This window comes from Pimephales promelas, chromosome 7 (assembly GCF_988280905.1).
Source record: "Pimephales promelas chromosome 7, fPimPro1.hap1.1, whole genome shotgun sequence".
In the NCBI taxonomy this organism is placed as follows: domain Eukaryota; kingdom Metazoa; phylum Chordata; class Actinopteri; order Cypriniformes; family Leuciscidae; genus Pimephales; species Pimephales promelas.
Genome location: NC_142775.1, coordinates 27,274,096 through 27,291,960, shown reverse-complemented (window position 1 = coordinate 27,291,960; position 17,865 = coordinate 27,274,096). Strand labels below are relative to the sequence as shown.

The following is a 17,865-nucleotide window of genomic DNA, read 5'->3' as shown; positions in this document are numbered from 1 at the left end:
TAAAGAGATTGTTCACCCAAAAATGAAACTTCTATCATTGTTTACTCACCCTCAGGCTGTTCCAAACCTCTCTGAACACAAAGGACGATATTTGGAAGAATGTTTTAATCAAACAGATATCATTCCCCATTGACTACCATAGTAGGAAAATAAAAAAATACTAATGGGGATTGAGATCTGTTTGATTAAAACATTCTTCCAAATACCTTCCTTTGTGTTCAGCAGAACAAATAAACACATAGAGATTTGGAACAACTTGAGGGTGAGTAAATGATGAAATACTTTTCATTTTTGGGTGAACTATCCCTTTAAGAATCGAGATTTTCAACTTTTCAGGCCCAGCCTATTGTTGTTTGTTGAAACTCCCCTTTCAGGATAAAAGCCAGTGCCACAGGATGTGCAAATTCATAAGTGCTTGCAGACTTACAAGACAATCTTCTTAGCTCACCAATACTACAAGCTCATCTGCTTGTAGTTATTGCTGATAATGTATGATATGATTGTTAGAATGGCTGCTTCTGTGTTGCTCTTGTGTCTTTTCTGCCTGGGATCAGCAGAGGCTGGAAAGTTATTAGTAGTTCCTTCAGATGGCAGCCACTGGACAGGTATGAAGCCTTTGGTGGAAGAGCTTGGCCGCAGAGGAAACCAGGTGGTGGTCGTCATCCCGGAAGCAAGTCTGAGTATGGGTCCTTCACAGCACACCACTACTCTGACATATCCAGTACCCTACACCAAGACTCAGCTACAAGAGCATGTGACTGCAGGTGTTATTACTCTGACAAGTGAAGATTTATCTACAGATCTGGCCAGGTATCAGAGTTTCCTCAAAACTATGGATCTGCTTAATGCTCTTATAAACCGGAATGTTGAGGTATTGCTCTCCAACGAAGCTTTGATGAAGAAACTGCAAGATTACAACTTTGATGCTATTCTCACAGATCCATTCGAGCCTGTCGGAACTATAGCTGGTGAATATCTCTCAGTTCCAGCCATTTATATACAATCATCCCATCCGTGTGGTGTCGACGCTCTCGCCAGTCAATGTCCAGTTCCAGCCTCTTATGTTCCACAACCTTTTACTCACTTTACTGACCACATGAATCTTTGGCAAAGAAGTGTGAACCTGGTAAGGGCTCTCCTGCAGCCCATGGCTTGCAGACGTATGTTTGCTCGTGCAGATGAGATTGCTTCACGTGTACTGCAGAGAAACACATCGATGGTGGAGATCTTGAGCCGTGCAGCTCTCTGGTTTATGCATTCAGACTTTGTTTTGGAATTTCCACGTCCGTTGATGCCAAACATGATCATAGTCGGAGGAATGGACAACATGAAAGCAAAACCTTTGTCACAGGTTAGTAATCCAATAGCTCTTATTTTGCCACTACTACTGATTTTCCTTGTGCTATTTTCTGTTATCATCTTCAAATCTAAAGTAAAATTTGCCAATATCACAGTTTCAAAAGAAAGACACTTCAGAAATAATATAAATAAACTCATTCATATTTTCAACTGGAATGAAATACTTCTCAATATTCTGATCAGTCTGCAGTTTGTTTGGAACTTTGAGATTTTAAGTGACTTGTAAAATTCAGCACAGTATGTAGGATAAAGTAATTCATGCATTAAAATGTTGTAAGAGGAAGAATCTCTCTGAGCATTTTCACAGGTCTGTGTAAGAACAGAAAACAACAAATCTAAAATATTTTTGATGCTTTCTGGAATTTTATCTTTTTACAAACTTGTTCAAGTTTCTGTGTACAGGGGCAAAGGGGCTCCTCCAATGAATGCATTTATCAACATAAATATATAAAAACATTCTCACTCTAGATGTCATTAATATTATAATCATACCATCATTTCATTTTATTATTTATCTTTTTTAACAAATCCTTAATTTCAGCTTTTAACTGAAAGAATTCAGCAGTGTGCAATCTCACTGTAAACTGATGCAGTTACCTTGGAGTTCCTACAGAGGGAAGTCTCACTGTGGAAACTGTGGGCCATGCATGGTTTTGGACCATTAGTTATTGTATAAGCCAATCATGCCATACATGATCTCAATTTGCAAGCTTAGGTCAACAATGCTTCTATCCCTATAAACACAGATGCAGATAAAAGGCTAATGTTGGAAGACAGGCTGTGTTTGATTATTCACTCTTTAAAAAGAAATGTTTCAATGTTTAACCACACTTATGGGTTTATTTTTAAACACATGTATGGATTTGTCCATATTTGACCCAAAATGGTTAAAACAACCCAGCATTTTTTAGAGTGTAATGAACTTTAATTAGACATTGTTTCACAGAATTTAGTGTCTGTTTCAAATTTTAAAGTAACTTGGGTTTTGGTTAGTGTTTGTTTAATAGGCTATAGATTAGTGATAAATAGATTTACCGGTAATAGGTAATATTGAGGTAAAATTGTAAAAACACATTTTAACACATCCTCATCCATTTTAAAATCTTTAGTTACTCTACCAACACATCCATTATTTTGCAGCTTATGACATTTCCTGCTTGCCATGAGTTTTGCATTTGACCAGAATCATTTATAAAAAGTAATTTTCCTTACCCCCAATCTCCCCTTTTAAACACATTTTTAAACTTTCACCCAAATTGGTTGCTTCACCTTATACAGATAAAGTCCCACCCAGCTAAAAGGATCTCCACCTCTGCTTGCATAAACCAGACACATTGTGAGATATTGGAGTAGTTTAAGCTACACATTTCCTGGTTGTTTCTTGTTCAAAAGCCAGCGTGAGAGATTTTATTATACCATTGATAAAATGGCTGTTGTGTGGTTGCTCCTGAGTCTCTTCCTCTTGGGTTCAGCTGAAGCTGGGAAACTGTTGGTTATTCCATCAGATGGCAGTCACTGGTTAGGGATGAAGCCTATTGTGGAGGAGCTGGGGAGGAGAGGAAACCAGGTGGTGGTCGTCATCCCAGAGGCGAGTCTGAGTATGGGTCCTTCACAGAATACCACCACTCTGACATATCCAGTGAACTACACTAAGGATGAATTAGAAGCAGACTTAGCAGATCAATTAAACACAATTCTAAGTATTGATATGTCGACAGACCTGGCCAAGTTCCAGGTGTTCATTATTTCACTGGATATTCTTCAAAGCTTCATAGTGAGGAACGCAGAGGGTCTGCTCTTCAACAGGGACTTGATGAAGAAACTACAAGATTAAAATTTTGATGCTATTCTCACAGATCCATTTGAGCCCATTGGAGCTATAGCTGGCGAATATCTCTCAGTTCCAGCTATTTATATGCAAATAAACCTTCCTTGTGGTGTGGACGCTCTCGCCAGTCAATGTCCAGTTCCAGCCTCTTATGTTCCACAGCCTTTAACTCACTTTACTGACCACATGAGTCTTTGGCAAAGGAGTGTGAACCTGGTAAGGACTCTCCTGCAGGCCATGGCTTGCAGACATTTGTTTACTTGTGCAGATGAGATCGCCTCACGTCTACTGCAGAGAAAGGCATCGATGGTTGAGATCATGAGCCGTGCAGCTCTCTGGTTTATGCGATTCGACTTTGCCTTGGAAATCCCACGACCGTTGATGCCTAACATGATTATGATTGGAGGAATGGCAACCAAGAAACCAAAACCATTGTCACAAGTAAGCTCCCATAATTACATTTGCATGCTTGCATGTACATTTGCACTAACAGTATCATTGCTCACTTTAACAAGTGTGCTTCAACAATGTTCACAAAATTTTAAAAAAGACAAAGAAATCAGGTCAGTGAGGTCCCAGAGTATTTTGTTGTTCAACGAAATGAAAAGTAGCGCTTCTGTGCCTTCAACTAGTTCGAACTTTCGACAACATAAAATGTATAGTCAACGTCTGCCCCATTGCAGGCTCTATGAGAAAGACATGTTAATGATTTGCACTTGACCCACTTCTCACTGCTCTTCTCCGCACTTGCTCTCCCCATGCAGACTCCACAGCCCCCTCGCAACAAACAACGTGAAAAAATTATATCTCTTGTCTTGGGAAAGCGCTACTTATATGGAACCCCTAAAAGGTTCTATACAGAACCCTTTTTAAGGGTTCAATAATACCCTTTAGGGTTCTTTGTAACCAGGAAAAAGGTTCTATACGGAACCTTTTGGGTTAATTCATTATCATTTGTTTTGTCCTTTCCGGATTAAATATTTCATATTATTGACAAACATGTGAATGATCAGAAAGTTCAAAAAATCATGACCAATCTTATAACACAACGCATTCTCACCCCAAGGCGTCACCTTTGACCATGCTTCAATATTTGACGTTTTAGGCGCCCTTTAGCGTCACTTACATGACGCGATCCTACGGCATCATCTAACTGACGCTAAAGGAAAGCGTCTGTTAGAGGACGCGGTTAGGTTTAGGTGTGGGGTGGGGGTAGGGTACACGCGATCCTAGGGCGTCATCTTGCTGACGCTAAAGGGCGCCTAAAGCGTCAGATATTGAAGCATGTCCAAATGCTTCCCAAGGCGTCAGTTAAGTGACGCCTTGGGGGTGAGAATGGGCTGTATAACATCACCTCATCAATGCAGGTCTGTGATTCCATGCCGCTTGCACTGTATCCCACTGTATCCCACTTAACTGACGCCTTGGGAAGCATTTGGACATGCTTCAATATCTGACGCTTTAGGCGCCCTTTAGCGTCAGTAAGATGACGCCCTAGGATCGCGTGTACCCTACCCCCACCCCACACCTAAACCTAACCGCGTCCTCTAACTGACGCTTTCCTTTAGCGTCAGTTAGATGACGCCGTAGGATCGCGTCATGTAAGTGACGCTAAAGGGCACCTAAAGCGTCAAATATTGAAGCATGGTCAAAGGTGACGCCTTGGGGTGAGAATGCGTTGAATAATAATAATAATAATAATAATAATAATACTCTAGAAATGAAAAGTAGGCAACTTCACCTTGTTTGATTTTTCATTTTCTTTTATTTGGTAAATTATTTCTTTGGTAAACTATTTTGATAGGCCTAAATATAGTTAACACAACACACTCATCAACTTTTAGATTAACTGCACTTCTTTTGCATCAGTAAAATGCGATAGGTTAATTTGGTGTGTCAAGTTGTAAGATTTCACGTATCGCAATCAACGGAAGATTTTATCAGCTGGTTCATTGGCCAATTGTTCGGAGTTAAGGCCTTAACAGGAAATTTTATTCTTGTGGAGAGGAATAGCTTCTCTTGAAAGACTATAAAGGACAATGATTTTTGTGAGGTTTGATGGAGATCAAATGATCAGTTTTGCTGGACAAGCAGATGATTCAATAAATAAATTAATCCCCTTGACGGTTATTCTGACAATCGATCTATTAATATTTGACAATTCACATATTAATATTTAATTATAATTCTTGTGACTGATTATTGATAGTGCAATTGTTCATTGCATTCAGTCGTTCATACAGAACATTGGCAACTTATTCCCTTACGGGTAATTTTATAATTTGTAGGTGATCATGTTTCATAATTCGTTATTAAAATTATATTCTGAGCTAATATCCCAGTATCCTTACACTTTGTATGACCAAAGCTATCTAGATAACTGTAAAATTGCTTAATGCTTGTACTTTCTTGAAATATTAACCCAGAGCCACATTCAACCCATAGACTTTAAACCACAGTGCAGTGACGTAGCATACAAGTCTGAGCTTATTAGTTGTGCTGTACTCACATGGAGCCAGAGATCAACACACTCCCCTTTTGTCTTGTTTAGAAGCACTTCCTCATTTGAAAACATTCAGGCATCTGAAATGTATCGTGTCTCCAGTTGCTGTCTACTGTACAAACTTTAGAGGAATAGTGAGAGAGACTACTGAGTTGTTCCACTCTGGGGCTCTGGGGCCCCTGAAAGATGAATCTCAAGATTAACCTGTGACGTGACGCTATTTGTATTTGGAAATACGTGTCCTTAAGATCTATTGACATATACCAGTCCTCTGTGTATAGTTAGAAGCTCTTCCATGGAGCCAATGATCACGTCTGTTGAATGTATTCATTGCACAGCCAATGTATTCATTGCACAGTTAGAAGCATGTGTTTGATTGTTAGGAGTTCCTTCATTATAAAATGGAAAATAATAATAAAGTTTTAATATTTCACATGTAAGATTTGCAATATTGTATATATTGATAAATACCTCACTACTGCTGGGTGTAGTTTTTTTTTCACATCTCCTTGGTTTGGAGGTTTTCTGTCCTGTAACACTATTTTTTTTTTTTTTTTTTGGTTGATATAGTATTGGTTGGAATGTGATGTAGTGTGAGCTGGATACAAATAAGGACTCTGGGGGTACTTCTATCAGGAGAGATCCTCTAATTACTAGTTTTTCTCGGTGGTACATGAGGTTGAAACCTGCACTGCACTCAGAGCACCGGCTTGGGATTTGGCCATTGTACTTGAGGGTCTGGCTTTGGCTCCCTTTGAGCCCTTTGAAGAGGTTTCAGAAAAATTCCTCACTTTAAAAACATTTCTCCCTGCTGTTTCATTTACCGGAGATTAGGAGACTTGCATGCCCTGTCGGTTGCTCCTTTATGCCTGGAATCTGCACCGGGTATGGTGAAAGCATTTCTATACCCTAGACCGGGTTATACTCCTTAGGTCCCAGTTTATTTTGGGGGGCCTTATAGTGCTGCAGGCCTTTTATCCTCCACCTTTTAATACCCCAGATCAGGAACTATTGAACCTGTTATGTCCAGTTCGGGCATTAGATGCCTACGTTCACAGAGCTGCCCTGTGGCTTAAGCCTGAACAATTATTTGTCTGCTTTGGGTCACTCAAGAAAGAGTCCCCTGCATCTAAACAGGTTATGAGCAAATGGATAGTCGAGGCTATATCATTTGCTTATGAAGTGGCTGAACAGCTTTCACCTATGGCTGTTCGGGCCCATTCTACTAGAAGTATGGCGGCCTCTACGGCCTTTATTCCGAGTGTTTCCCTTCTCGATATTTGTAATGCGGCAGGATGCCCTCTCTGCATACATTTGTCAGATTTTATGACCTTGGCCTCTCCACTACTGGGGCTAGGTTGCTTGCTTCTTAGTGTGCGCAAGTGTCACGGGTGACAAAAATTGCTCAGTAAACGGAACCTTCTTGAGAGTCCCGAGTTTCCTAGGGGAGCGGATTGTGTGCAACACACCACTGCGGTTCCGGGCGTGATGGAATCATGCCCGCACTGATTAGCGCTAATGCACTGCAGGTGCGAGAGAGAGAGGAGCGGCACTCACACAGGTTTCCTGTTTGACGAGTCAAGATAAACAAGATAAAAGGAGACAGACAGAGGGGAGAGGAGGGCTCAGACGGGGGAGACACAGACGGGGAAGGCTCAGATGGAGGACCCACTGACAGGGAAGGACAGGGGAAAGGGAGAGACGCCCATTTAAGCTTGCTGGATCAGAGTGATTGTTTGTAGGAAGCCTGCTGGTCTGAGCTATCGACTGGATCTGTGCTGGGAAAGGAAAGAGCAAAGATAAGTGAACTGATTTTATCTTATGAACATTTAAACCGCTTGAAGAGGATACAGTGAGGGTGGATCTGACTGTTGGAGGAGCTATGTGTTTCAGAGTGTGTGGAGGAGGAATTGGAAGTGAAACCCCATGTAAAGTGAGCACAACAAACAGAGCGAGGCCTCTGATCAGCCCTACAGTGTGAGTGAATTGCAGTGTTTTTGCCTTATAAATACACATTGATTTTTGCCTGTGGAATTGAAGTGAACACGAGTGTGATGTGTCTTTGCTGAGAAGTAGCCCTATCCATGCTTACACGTTCGTGGAAGGTTATTATATCTGCCCCCGTCAGAAGCCCAGAGTGATACAGTGAACTGAAGAGAGAGTACTGGGTACTGTGAATATCCTCACCTGTTCTACTTACTGTTTGAGCCCAGAAGTATACAGCAACGCTGATAAAGTAATCCTTTAATCCACGGTTGCCCTACTGTGAACTGAGGAGAGAACACTTTGTACTGTGAAGATCCCCACCTGTTCTACTTGCTGTTTGAGCCCAGAAGCATACAGCATTGCTGGTAAAGTAATCGTTTAACCCACTGTCTCCCTATTGTGAACTGAAGAGAGAGTACTGTGTACTGTGAATATCCTCACCTGTTCTACTTGCTGTTTGAGCCCAGAGGTATACAGCAACGCTGATAAAGTAATCGTTTAACCCACTGTCGCCCTACTGTGAACTGAAGAGAGAGAGAGTACTCTGTACTGTGAAGAATCCTTACCTGCCATACTTACTGTATGAGTCCGGAAGTCTGCAGCACCGCTGGGGGGAAAAGTAAGCTTTTAATCCACTGCTCCATTACCGTGCACCAACGAGAGTACCCTGTACTGCGAAGAATCCTTACCTGCCATACTTACTGTATGAGTCCGGAAGTCTGCAGCACCGCTGGGGGAAAAGTAAGCTTTTAATCCACTGCTTCATTACCGTGCACCAACGAGAGTACCCTGTACTGTACAAGGACTTCACACAGAACGGGCATTTCTCAGCATGGCGTAGTGGGTATGGGGTTCCCATCGCGTTTGACAACGCAGCTCGAAGTTCCCTTGAAAGGGAACGTCTCAGGTTACGTATGTAACCCTGGTTCCCTGAGAGGGAACGAGAGCTGCGTTCGCCTGCCATACTTCCTGCATGCCCTGATCGACTTGCTTCAGGCCTTTCACAGAAGCTGTCGCGGTCTGATCTCAAGGGTGCTTTATAGTTTCCTGGTCGATGACGTCACCTGACGTCCTACTCTCTCATTGGACTGATTGTACAGACGCTTCACAACGCAATCACGCAGAGCGTTCCCATCGCGTTTGACAACGCAGCTCTCGTTCCCTCTCAGGGAACCAGGGTTACATACGTAACCTGAGACGTTTTGTAAACTGCAATACTGATTCATTTTCTTGTTTTTTTTCTGCAACCAAGAAAAACTCAATTCACAAATGCAAGACAATCAGAAACTTATTTTATATTCCTTTTAACAAATTATTTCTTGCATCATACCTGTGCCACCAGAGAAACATGGATTTTGTTATATAATCATATTCCAAAACATGTCACGCAGTTTGGATCCCCACTGCAGGGACAGCATGACCTTGCACATTCTAATAGAGATAATAAGTAAGCTACAAGTGGTCGATGTACTTTGTAAAAATGTTGATGTGCTCGGTTGATATGCTAGAGTTAACTATAAACGACTCAAATTCTACCTACATCGAAAGGTGTCTTAATATAAAATTTATACAGTAGTTTTTCAGTCAGATATAAAAAAGAAAACAAAAAAAATTGATCATTTTGCAGACTGTGGAAAAAAAATAGGTAAGAGTGATGTTTTAATGTTTTCAAAGTTTAAATTCAATCAATTTACAGAATGTATACAGTGGCACCAAAGAGTATTTGGAGACTCAAAATTGTCATCAGCTTCAAATGTAAAGAGACAACCACGATATTCATGGTAATGTTGTGAATGATTCACTAGTGAGCACTGTCTCAAAAAAAAAAAAAAAAAAAAAGAGTTGCCTTCTTAAAGGGGTCATGAACTGGCTTTTTAAATGTTATTATTTTGTTGTCTGAGGTCAACTTATGACGTTCGCTTGGTTTTTGCATTCAAAAACATCAAAATGAATAAGTAATAGGCTATTTTGTATCCAAGTTTTTAGCTTAGCTGAAAAACGCTGAGTTTTTATGGGCGTCTTGCACTGAAGACTTGGAAGTAAACGCCCACTGAGTGAGTTCTATGCATCTCCACAGTCCACTCCACAGCACCTATGTCACTTAAGAAACAACACCTAACCAAACATGTCTTGCTCTTGATGCACTCAAAATTATCTATTGCTAAGAAAGACAGACCATTCTATCCTTTTGGACTGTCCTATTGACCTCTTTACAAAGCGGACATTATTGAACTATTTACAAAGGAGATGATGAAAATATATTTTCTATTACAGGGGCTAAACCGGCCGTGTTGAAGTAGGAGTTGATCTTCTTCTGCGGGGGTGGTGTTTTATCCTCTTTGTCATCATAGTTCCCCACTTTGAAAAAGGAGTCGTTTGCAGAGGCTGGTGTCAATAAAAGCTTTTATTAGACTAACAACGTTTTCAGTTCTGAAACTTACAGGATATTTTTTATAATATGATGACCTCTTACATGTCAAAAGCTCAAGGAAAATTTGATTTGTCAGTTCATCACCCCTTTAATGTTCAGTCAAATTGCAATCTAGATAAATATGCTTGCAATATAACTCCGCTTTTTTTTTTCATTTATGAGATCTGGATACTTTTCTCACTCTTCTACTAAGGGCATGCTTTGCTGCTTAAAGAGATAGTTCACCCAAAAATGAAACTTCTATCATTTACTCACCCTCAGGCTGTTCCAAACCTCTCTGAACACAAAGGAAGATATTTGGAAGAATGTTTTAATGAAACAGATCTCATTCCCCATTGACTACCATAGTAGGAAAAAAAAAACATACTAATGGGGATTGAGATCTGTTTGATGTTTTGTGTTCAGCAGAACAAATAAACACATAGAGGTTTGGAACAACTTGAGGATGAGTAAATGATGAAATACTTTTCATTTTTGGGTGAACTATCCCTTTAAGAATCGAGATTTTCAACTTTTCAGGCCCAGCCTATTGTTGTTTGTTGAAACTCCCCTTTCAGGATAAAAGCCAGTGCCACAGGATGTGCAAATTCATAAGTGCTTGCAGACTTACAAGACAATCTTCTTAGCTCACCAATACTACAAGGTCATCTGCTTGTAGTTAATGTATGATATGATTGTTAGAATGGCTGCTTCTGTGTTGCTCTTTTGTCTTTTCTGCCGGGGATCAGCAGAGGCTGGAAAGTTATTAGTAGTTCCTTCAGATGGCAGCCACTGGACAGGTATGAAGCCTTTGGTGGAAGAGCTTGGCCGCAGAGGAAACCAGGTGGTGGTCGTCATCCCGGAAGCAAGTCTGAGTATGGGTCCCTCACAGCACACCACTACTCTGACATATCCAGTACCCTACACCAAGACCCAGCTACAAGAGCATGTGAATGCAGATGTTATTACTCTGACAAGTGACGATTTATCTACAGATCTGGCCAGGTATCAGAGTTTCCTCAATACTCTGGATCTGCTTAATGCTCTTATAAACCGGAATGTTGAGGTATTGCTCTCCAATGAAGCTTTGATGAAGAAACTGCAAGATTACAACTTTGATGCTATTCTCACAGATCCATTCGAGCCTGTCGGAGCTATAGCTGGTGAATATCTCTCAGTTCCAGCCATTTATATACAATCATACCATCCTTGTGGTGTCGACGCTCTCGCCAGTCAATGTCCAGTTCCAGCCTCTTATGTTCCACAACCTTTTACTCACTTTACTGACCACATGAATCTTTGGCAAAGGAGTGTGAACCTGGTAAGGGCTCTCCTGCAGCCCATGGCTTGCAGACGTATGTTTGCTCGTGCAGATGAGATTGCTTCACGTGTACTGCAGAGAAAAACATCGATGGTGGAGATCTTGAGCCGTGCAGCTCTCTGGTTTATGCATTCAGACTTTGTTTTGGAATTTCCACGTCCGTTGATGCCAAACATGATCATAGTCGGAGGAATGGACAACATGAAAGCAAAACCTTTGTCACAGGTTAGTAATCCAATAGCTCTTATTTTGCCACTACTACTGATTTTCCTTGTGCTATTTTCTGTTATCATCTTCAAATCTAAAGTAAAATTTGCCAATATCACAGTTTCAAAAGAAAGACACTTCAGAAATAATATAAATAAACTCATTCATATTTTCAACTGGAATGAAATACTTCTCAATATTCTGATCAGTCTGCAGTTTGTTTGGAACTTTGAGATTTTAAGTGACTTGTAAAATTCAGCACAGTATGTAGGATAAAGTAATTCATGCATTAAAATGTTGTAAGAGGAAGAATCTCTCTGAGCATTTTCACAGGTCTGTGTAAGAACAGAAAACAACAAATCTAAAATATTTTTGATGCTTTCTGGAATTTTATCTTTTTACAAACTTGTTCAAGTTTCTGTGTACAGGGGCAAAGGGGCTCCTCCAATGAATGCATTTATCAACATAAATATATAAAAACATTCTCACTCTAGATGTCATTAATATTATAATCATACCATCATTTCATTTTATTATTTATCTTTTTTAACAAATCCTTAATTTCAGCTTTTAACTGAAATAATTCAGCAGTGTGCAATCTCACTGTAAACTGATGCAGTTACCTTGGAGTTCCTACAGAGGGAAGTCTCACTGTGGAAACTGTGGGCCATGCATGGTTTTGGACCATTAGTTATTGTATAAGCCAATCATGCCATACATGATCTCAATTTGCAAGCTTAGGTCAACAATGCTTCTATCCCTATAAACACAGATGCAGATAAAAGGCTAATGTTGGAAGACAGGCTGTGTTTGATTATTCACTCTTTAAAAAGAAATGTTTCAATGTTTAACCACACTTATGGGTTTATTTTTAAACACATGTATGGATTTGTCCATATTTGACCCAAAATGGTTAAAACAACCCAGCATTTTTTAGAGTGAATGAACTTTAATTAGACATTGTTTCACAGAATTTAGTGTCTGTTTCAAATTTTAAAGTAACTTGGGTTTTGGTTAGTGTTTGTTTAATAGGCTATAGATTAGTGATAAATAGATTTACCGGTAATAGGTAATATTGAGGTAAAATTGTAAAAACACATTTTAACACATCCTCATCCATTTTAAAATCTTTAGTTACTCTACCAACACATCCATTATTTTGCAGCTTATGACATTTCCTGCTTGCCATGAGTTTTGCATTTGACCAGAATCAGTGCCGGCGCTATGGGGGGGGGGGGCATTAGGGGGCAATGCCCCCCCAAATGTATTTTGTGCCCCCCCAAATTATATTATGATATAATTTACAAAATAATATCAGTTTAATTTAATTCACATTTCAGTGAGAAATAGTACAAATATATGTCTACAAACGGCTCATTAGCTGAAAATACAATAAAGCCAACATAAAAACCAGTGTGACGCTGTGAGGAAACCCCCCTGCCGCCCCCCCCCAATCACGCACGTTAATACTTGAATGAAATGATTTTCAGTTGGCGCCACCGCGCGAGCTTCCTGCATTCAAAACAAAGCAAACAGATGAAAACTCTCCAAAAATGGAAATTAGAAAATGGTTCAATACCACAGTTTCTCCTTATACATCGATTACCCCATACAGCAAGACAACGACAGCCCGGCTTTGGTATTTGGTGCTTCTACCGTGCAGTGTTGTAGTCGAGACCGAGACCAAAGACAGTCGAGTCCGAGTCGTAAGTGTAGCTTTTTATCTAACTGGCATGTACTGTAATGTTCACTATGTGTTGTCACGTGATAAAACTAATAGTTTAGTTGGCCTAGTTTTTGCGCTGCCCATTGTCCTGAAATGTCACTCACTCCCGCCGTGGAGTGTTTAAGCATATTTTCTTGTAAATGGAAATTGTAGAATAATATGTTGTGGGTGTTTTTTATTTGTTAAAGGTGTTAAAGGTTTTATTTGATAAAGGTAACTACATGATGCTTTTTTAAGGCTACGAATGTAAATGCTTATGTTAGAACATAGCAGAATAAAGATGAGTAACTTAGCTTTTTTTTTTCTCACTTCCGCCATTGAGATAGCATATAAACGGCTATTCTGTCAGTGAGAGACTATGTACATGTTCGTTAGCTTTGCTATTATAAAGCTGTGGTCAGAGTCGGTCTTGCAATTTTTTTTTTGTATAGGCCTATTTAACCCTTGATCAAATTTCTTAAGAGTCGCTCGTCTTGCAACAATGTGTAATGTTTTATGTGTTTATTGTGTGGGTTGCATTACTTCATGTTAATAGCTAACAGAAAAGGCAGTAGCAATAATAAATATAGGATATCTAATATCGGAAAAAAAGTCCCCATACCTACCTAGTGCCCACCCATTGAAAATAAATGCCCCCCTGCTAAAAGCGGTCTGAAGCCGGCTCTGACCAGAATCATTTATAAAAAGTAATTTTCCTTACCCCCAATCCCCCCTTTTAAACACATTTTTAAACTTTCACCCAAATTGGTTGCTTCACCTTATACAGATAAAGTCCCACCCAGCTAAAAGGATCTCCACCTCTGCTTGCATAAACCAGACACATTGTGAGATATTGGAGTAGTTTAAGCTACACATTTCCTGGTTGTTTCTTGTTCAAAAGCCAGCATGAGAGATTTTATTATACCATTGATAAAATGCCTGGTGCGTGGTTGCTCCTGAGTCTCTTCCTCTTGGGTTCAGCTGAAGCTGGGAAACTGTTGGTTATTCCATCAGATGGCAGTCACTGGTTAGGGATGAAGCCTATTGTGGAGGAGCTGGGGAGGAGAGGAAACCAGGTGGTGGTCGTCATCCCAGAGGCGAGTCTGAGTATGGGTCCTTCACAGAATACCACCACTCTGACATATCCAGTGAACTACACTAAGGATGAATTAGAAGCAGACTTAGCAGATCAATTAAAAACAATTCTGAGTATTGATATCTCGACAGACCTGGCCAAGTTCCAGGTGTTCATTATTTCACTGGATATTCTTCAAAGCTTCATAGTGAGGAACGCAGAGGGTCTGCTCTTCAACAGGGACTTGATGAAGAAACTACAAGATTACAATTTTGATGCTATTCTCACAGATCCATTTGAGCCCATTGGAGCTATAGCTGGCGAATATCTCTCCATTCCAGCTATTTATATGCAAATAAACCTTCCTTGTGGTGTCGACGCTCTCGCCAGTCAATGTCCAGTTCCAGCCTCTTATGTTCCACAGCCTTTAACTCACTTTACTGACCACATGAGTCTTTGGCAAAGGAGTGTGAACCTGGTAAGGACTCTCCTGCAGCCCATGGCTTGCAGACATTTGTTTACTTGTGCAGATGAGATCGCCTCACGTCTACTGCAGAGAAAAGCATCGATGGTTGAGATCATGAGCCGTGCAGCTCTCTGGTTTATGCGCTTCGACTTTGCCTTGGAAATCCCACGACCGTTGATGCCTAACATGATTATGATCGGAGGAATGGCAACCAAGAAACCAAAACCATTGTCACAAGTAAGCTCCCATAATTACATTTGCATGCTTGCATGTACATTTGCACTAACAGTATCATTGCTCACTTTAACAAGTGTGTTTTAACAATGTTCATAAAATTTTTAAAAAAGAAATCAGGTCAGTGAGGTTCCAGAGTATTTTGTTGTTCAACGAAATGAAAAGTAGCGCTTCTGTGCCTTCAACTAGTTCGAACTTTCGACAACATAAAATGTAGGTCGACGTCTGCCCCATTGCAGGCTCTATGAGAAAGACGTGTTAATGATTTGCACTTGACCCACTTCTCACTGCTCTTCTCTGCACTCGCTCTCCTTGTGCAGACTCCACACCCCCCTCGCAACAAACAACATGAAAAAATTATATCTCTTGTCTTGGGAAAGCGCTACTTATATGGAACCCCTAATAGGTTCTATACAGAACCCTTTTTAAGGGTTCAATAATACCCTTTAGGGTTCTTTGTAACCAGGAAAAAGGTTCTATATGGAACCTTTTGGGTTCATTCATTATCATTTGTTTTGTCCTTTCCGGATTAAATATTTCATATTATTGACAAACATGTGAATGATCAGAAAGTTCAAGATATGGGGGTTTGAAAATTGACATATTTATAACATTTTATGTAGTTAATCAATGTCACAAGAAGAGTGCCATTTCAGTTTTTCACTGGCACCTCCAAAAATTACCATGATTAAAAAAAAAATGGCACCTCCAGGAGTTTTACCGCCCCCTACCGTATAAGATGATGTGCTGATATAGCTGGAAGCGCAAAACTTTCTGTTTACAAGCAGAGGAAGATGCGCGCTGTGCACTTAAAAGCCTTTAATCTTCTCAAAAAACGACAGTGTTCCTTATAATCCGGAGCGCCTTATATATGGATCATCATTTTATAGGTAGGTGGCGGTAAAACTCCTAAGCGGTGAGCAGCCGGTAACAAAAAGTAGACGAATGAGAACGTCCTCGTCTCAGTTCTCGCGCATGCGCCCACAAGGAAGTAATGAATAGTGGAATAAAAATGGTTATTTATGTTTTTTTCGCACAAAAAGTAGTCTCGTCGCTTGATAAACTTATAATTGAGCCGCTATAGGCACATGGAATATTTAAACCTTTTCTTTAATGACTTTATCAAGGCCGTCAAGAGCTAGTCCCTTAGGCAGTCTATCTAGGACTGATCTAGCTCTCAGATTCAATCAAAAATATCTTTATTTGTGTTCCGAAGATGAACGAAGGTCTTACGGGGTTGGAACAGCATGGTGAGTAATTAATGACTTAATTTTCATTTTTGGGTGAACTAATCCTTTAAATTGTAGGTTCTCAGGCAAAATGTGATGCTTTTTAACCTGCTAATACAGCTAAAAAGCAGCTGAGAGAGGTGGGGTACATTGTGAAGAAAAAATGCACTTCAGTGTACTTTTATAAAGTGTAATTATTACACAATTAATATACTTTAAAGGAATACACTTAAGTGTGAGTTAAATGCAATGGTTTTGACGCACTTACTTCACATTATATGTAATTGATTTCAAATGTATCACAGATTCATTTAAAATAAAATGCAATAAATTGGCATTAAGAGTTTATTCTGTAAACATACCCTTTTGACCACTACTGCATCACCTAAGTGATGAACTACCTCAGTCATCAGGCATCATAGAATGCTGAGAGAGGATCCTTCACATTTCCCACAAACACCAGGATTCCATTGACCACACTATCTTCACTGACACTCGGCTTACAGTGATTAAAAATAGAACATTTGTATTCCTACTTTGTAGGGAATTTAACATACAGTAACTTTATCAATTACACAATTATAGATAAATAACCCAAGACCCATGCAAATTGAGAAAGGCAATCTTATTTTTTTTTTCCTCATCTTGCCTTTTAACTTTCATACCGCACACATCATTCATGAAGGATGTTCCATACACAGTATACACAGCAATGCTCCTGCCCTTTTCGGTTTGTTACAGAATAAATGATAATTAGAGGGGGATCTGTAAATGCACAGGTGGGAATATATTATTTGTAAATGGAAAAGATTCAAAGCATATATAGCTAGAGGGATTGTTAGTGTCTTGCAGCAGTGTTTTAGCTTGATCGGGGTGTGCTGGCTGGCAGTGGCGGTTCTACTCTGAATTACACCCAGGGCGAGACCCCCTTCGAGCGCCCCCCCCCCCCCAAAAAACAAACAAACAAACAAAACAAAACAACAACAACCCAACAATAAAATCACATACCGTTCATTTGAAAAACACAGTTAATAGAATCCAGTTATTTTGCTAGTTTAATCTAACTTTTAAGAGAGGAAGTAACCATTAGCGCATTGGTTATTGCCTTAAATTATATGCATGGCACACTTTTAGTTATGGCTTGTTAAACAATATTTGTCACGAAATGGAGTTTTTAAAAGTAAAAGGGTCTGAGAGATACTTATTTAGTAACACAATACTTATCTCTTATTTCTTAAATAATTTTGAACAGCTCTCATATTAAACACTATCCAAACTGTTATAGACCTAAAATAGCTTTTGTAGCCCCATGTCACTCTTAAAATGTTAGAATGTTAGAAAATAGAAAATTGTACTTTGCATATAGGCTACTGTAAAAAGACAAAGTTGATCATTATGTAAATTATTTTCATTTCATGAATATAGTGACCAACATGATCACATACACAAAAAGCCTAATACACAATCAATTCACCAAGTTAATAACATTAAAGATTTGTTTTAAAGGAGTGTCTTTTATCTTACCTACTAAACTTAAAAAAA

At 39.7% G+C, this 17,865-nt stretch overlaps 3 protein-coding genes across 3 annotated transcripts; all 3 read left to right on the top strand.

Moving 5' to 3' along the window:
* The first annotated feature begins 234 nt into the window (after positions 1 to 234).
* On the top strand, positions 235 to 3,627 carry LOC148978361 (UDP-glucuronosyltransferase 1A1-like). The gene is made up of 2 exons (XM_089133299.1): positions 235 to 1,351; positions 2,865 to 3,627. The coding sequence occupies exons 1-2, from the start codon at positions 488 to 490 to the stop codon at positions 2,880 to 2,882; spliced, it is 882 nt and encodes a 293-aa protein (XP_088989425.1). The 5' UTR covers positions 235 to 487; the 3' UTR covers positions 2,883 to 3,627.
* Positions 3,628 to 10,569: 6,942 nt separating this feature from the next.
* Positions 10,570 to 13,576, top strand: LOC148978360 (UDP-glucuronosyltransferase 1A5-like). The gene is made up of 2 exons (XM_089133658.1): positions 10,570 to 11,632; positions 13,529 to 13,576. The coding sequence occupies exons 1-2, from the start codon at positions 10,769 to 10,771 to the stop codon at positions 13,574 to 13,576; spliced, it is 912 nt and encodes a 303-aa protein (XP_088989784.1). The 5' UTR covers positions 10,570 to 10,768.
* Positions 13,577 to 14,158: 582 nt separating this feature from the next.
* Positions 14,159 to 15,446, top strand: LOC148978359 (UDP-glucuronosyltransferase 1A5-like). The gene is made up of 3 exons (XM_089133657.1): positions 14,159 to 15,097; positions 15,208 to 15,214; positions 15,415 to 15,446. The coding sequence occupies exons 1-3, from the start codon at positions 14,255 to 14,257 to the stop codon at positions 15,444 to 15,446; spliced, it is 882 nt and encodes a 293-aa protein (XP_088989783.1). The 5' UTR covers positions 14,159 to 14,254.
* Positions 15,447 to 17,865: the final 2,419 nt, after the last annotated feature.

What these genes read in the sequence shown, in the direction of transcription:
- LOC148978361 (XM_089133299.1), top strand. Translation starts at nt 488, where the DNA reads ATGTATGATATGATTGTTAGAATGGCTGCTTCTGTGTTGCTCTTGTGT.
- LOC148978359 (XM_089133657.1), top strand. Translation starts at nt 14,255, where the DNA reads ATGCCTGGTGCGTGGTTGCTCCTGAGTCTCTTCCTCTTGGGTTCAGCT.
- LOC148978360 (XM_089133658.1), top strand. Translation starts at nt 10,769, where the DNA reads ATGTATGATATGATTGTTAGAATGGCTGCTTCTGTGTTGCTCTTTTGT. An exon ending in AAGCAAAACCTTTGTCACAG is followed by an intron (nt 11,633 to 13,528) that starts GTTAGTAATCCA and finishes TATTTGTTAAAG; the next exon opens with GTGTTAAAGGTTTTATTTGA.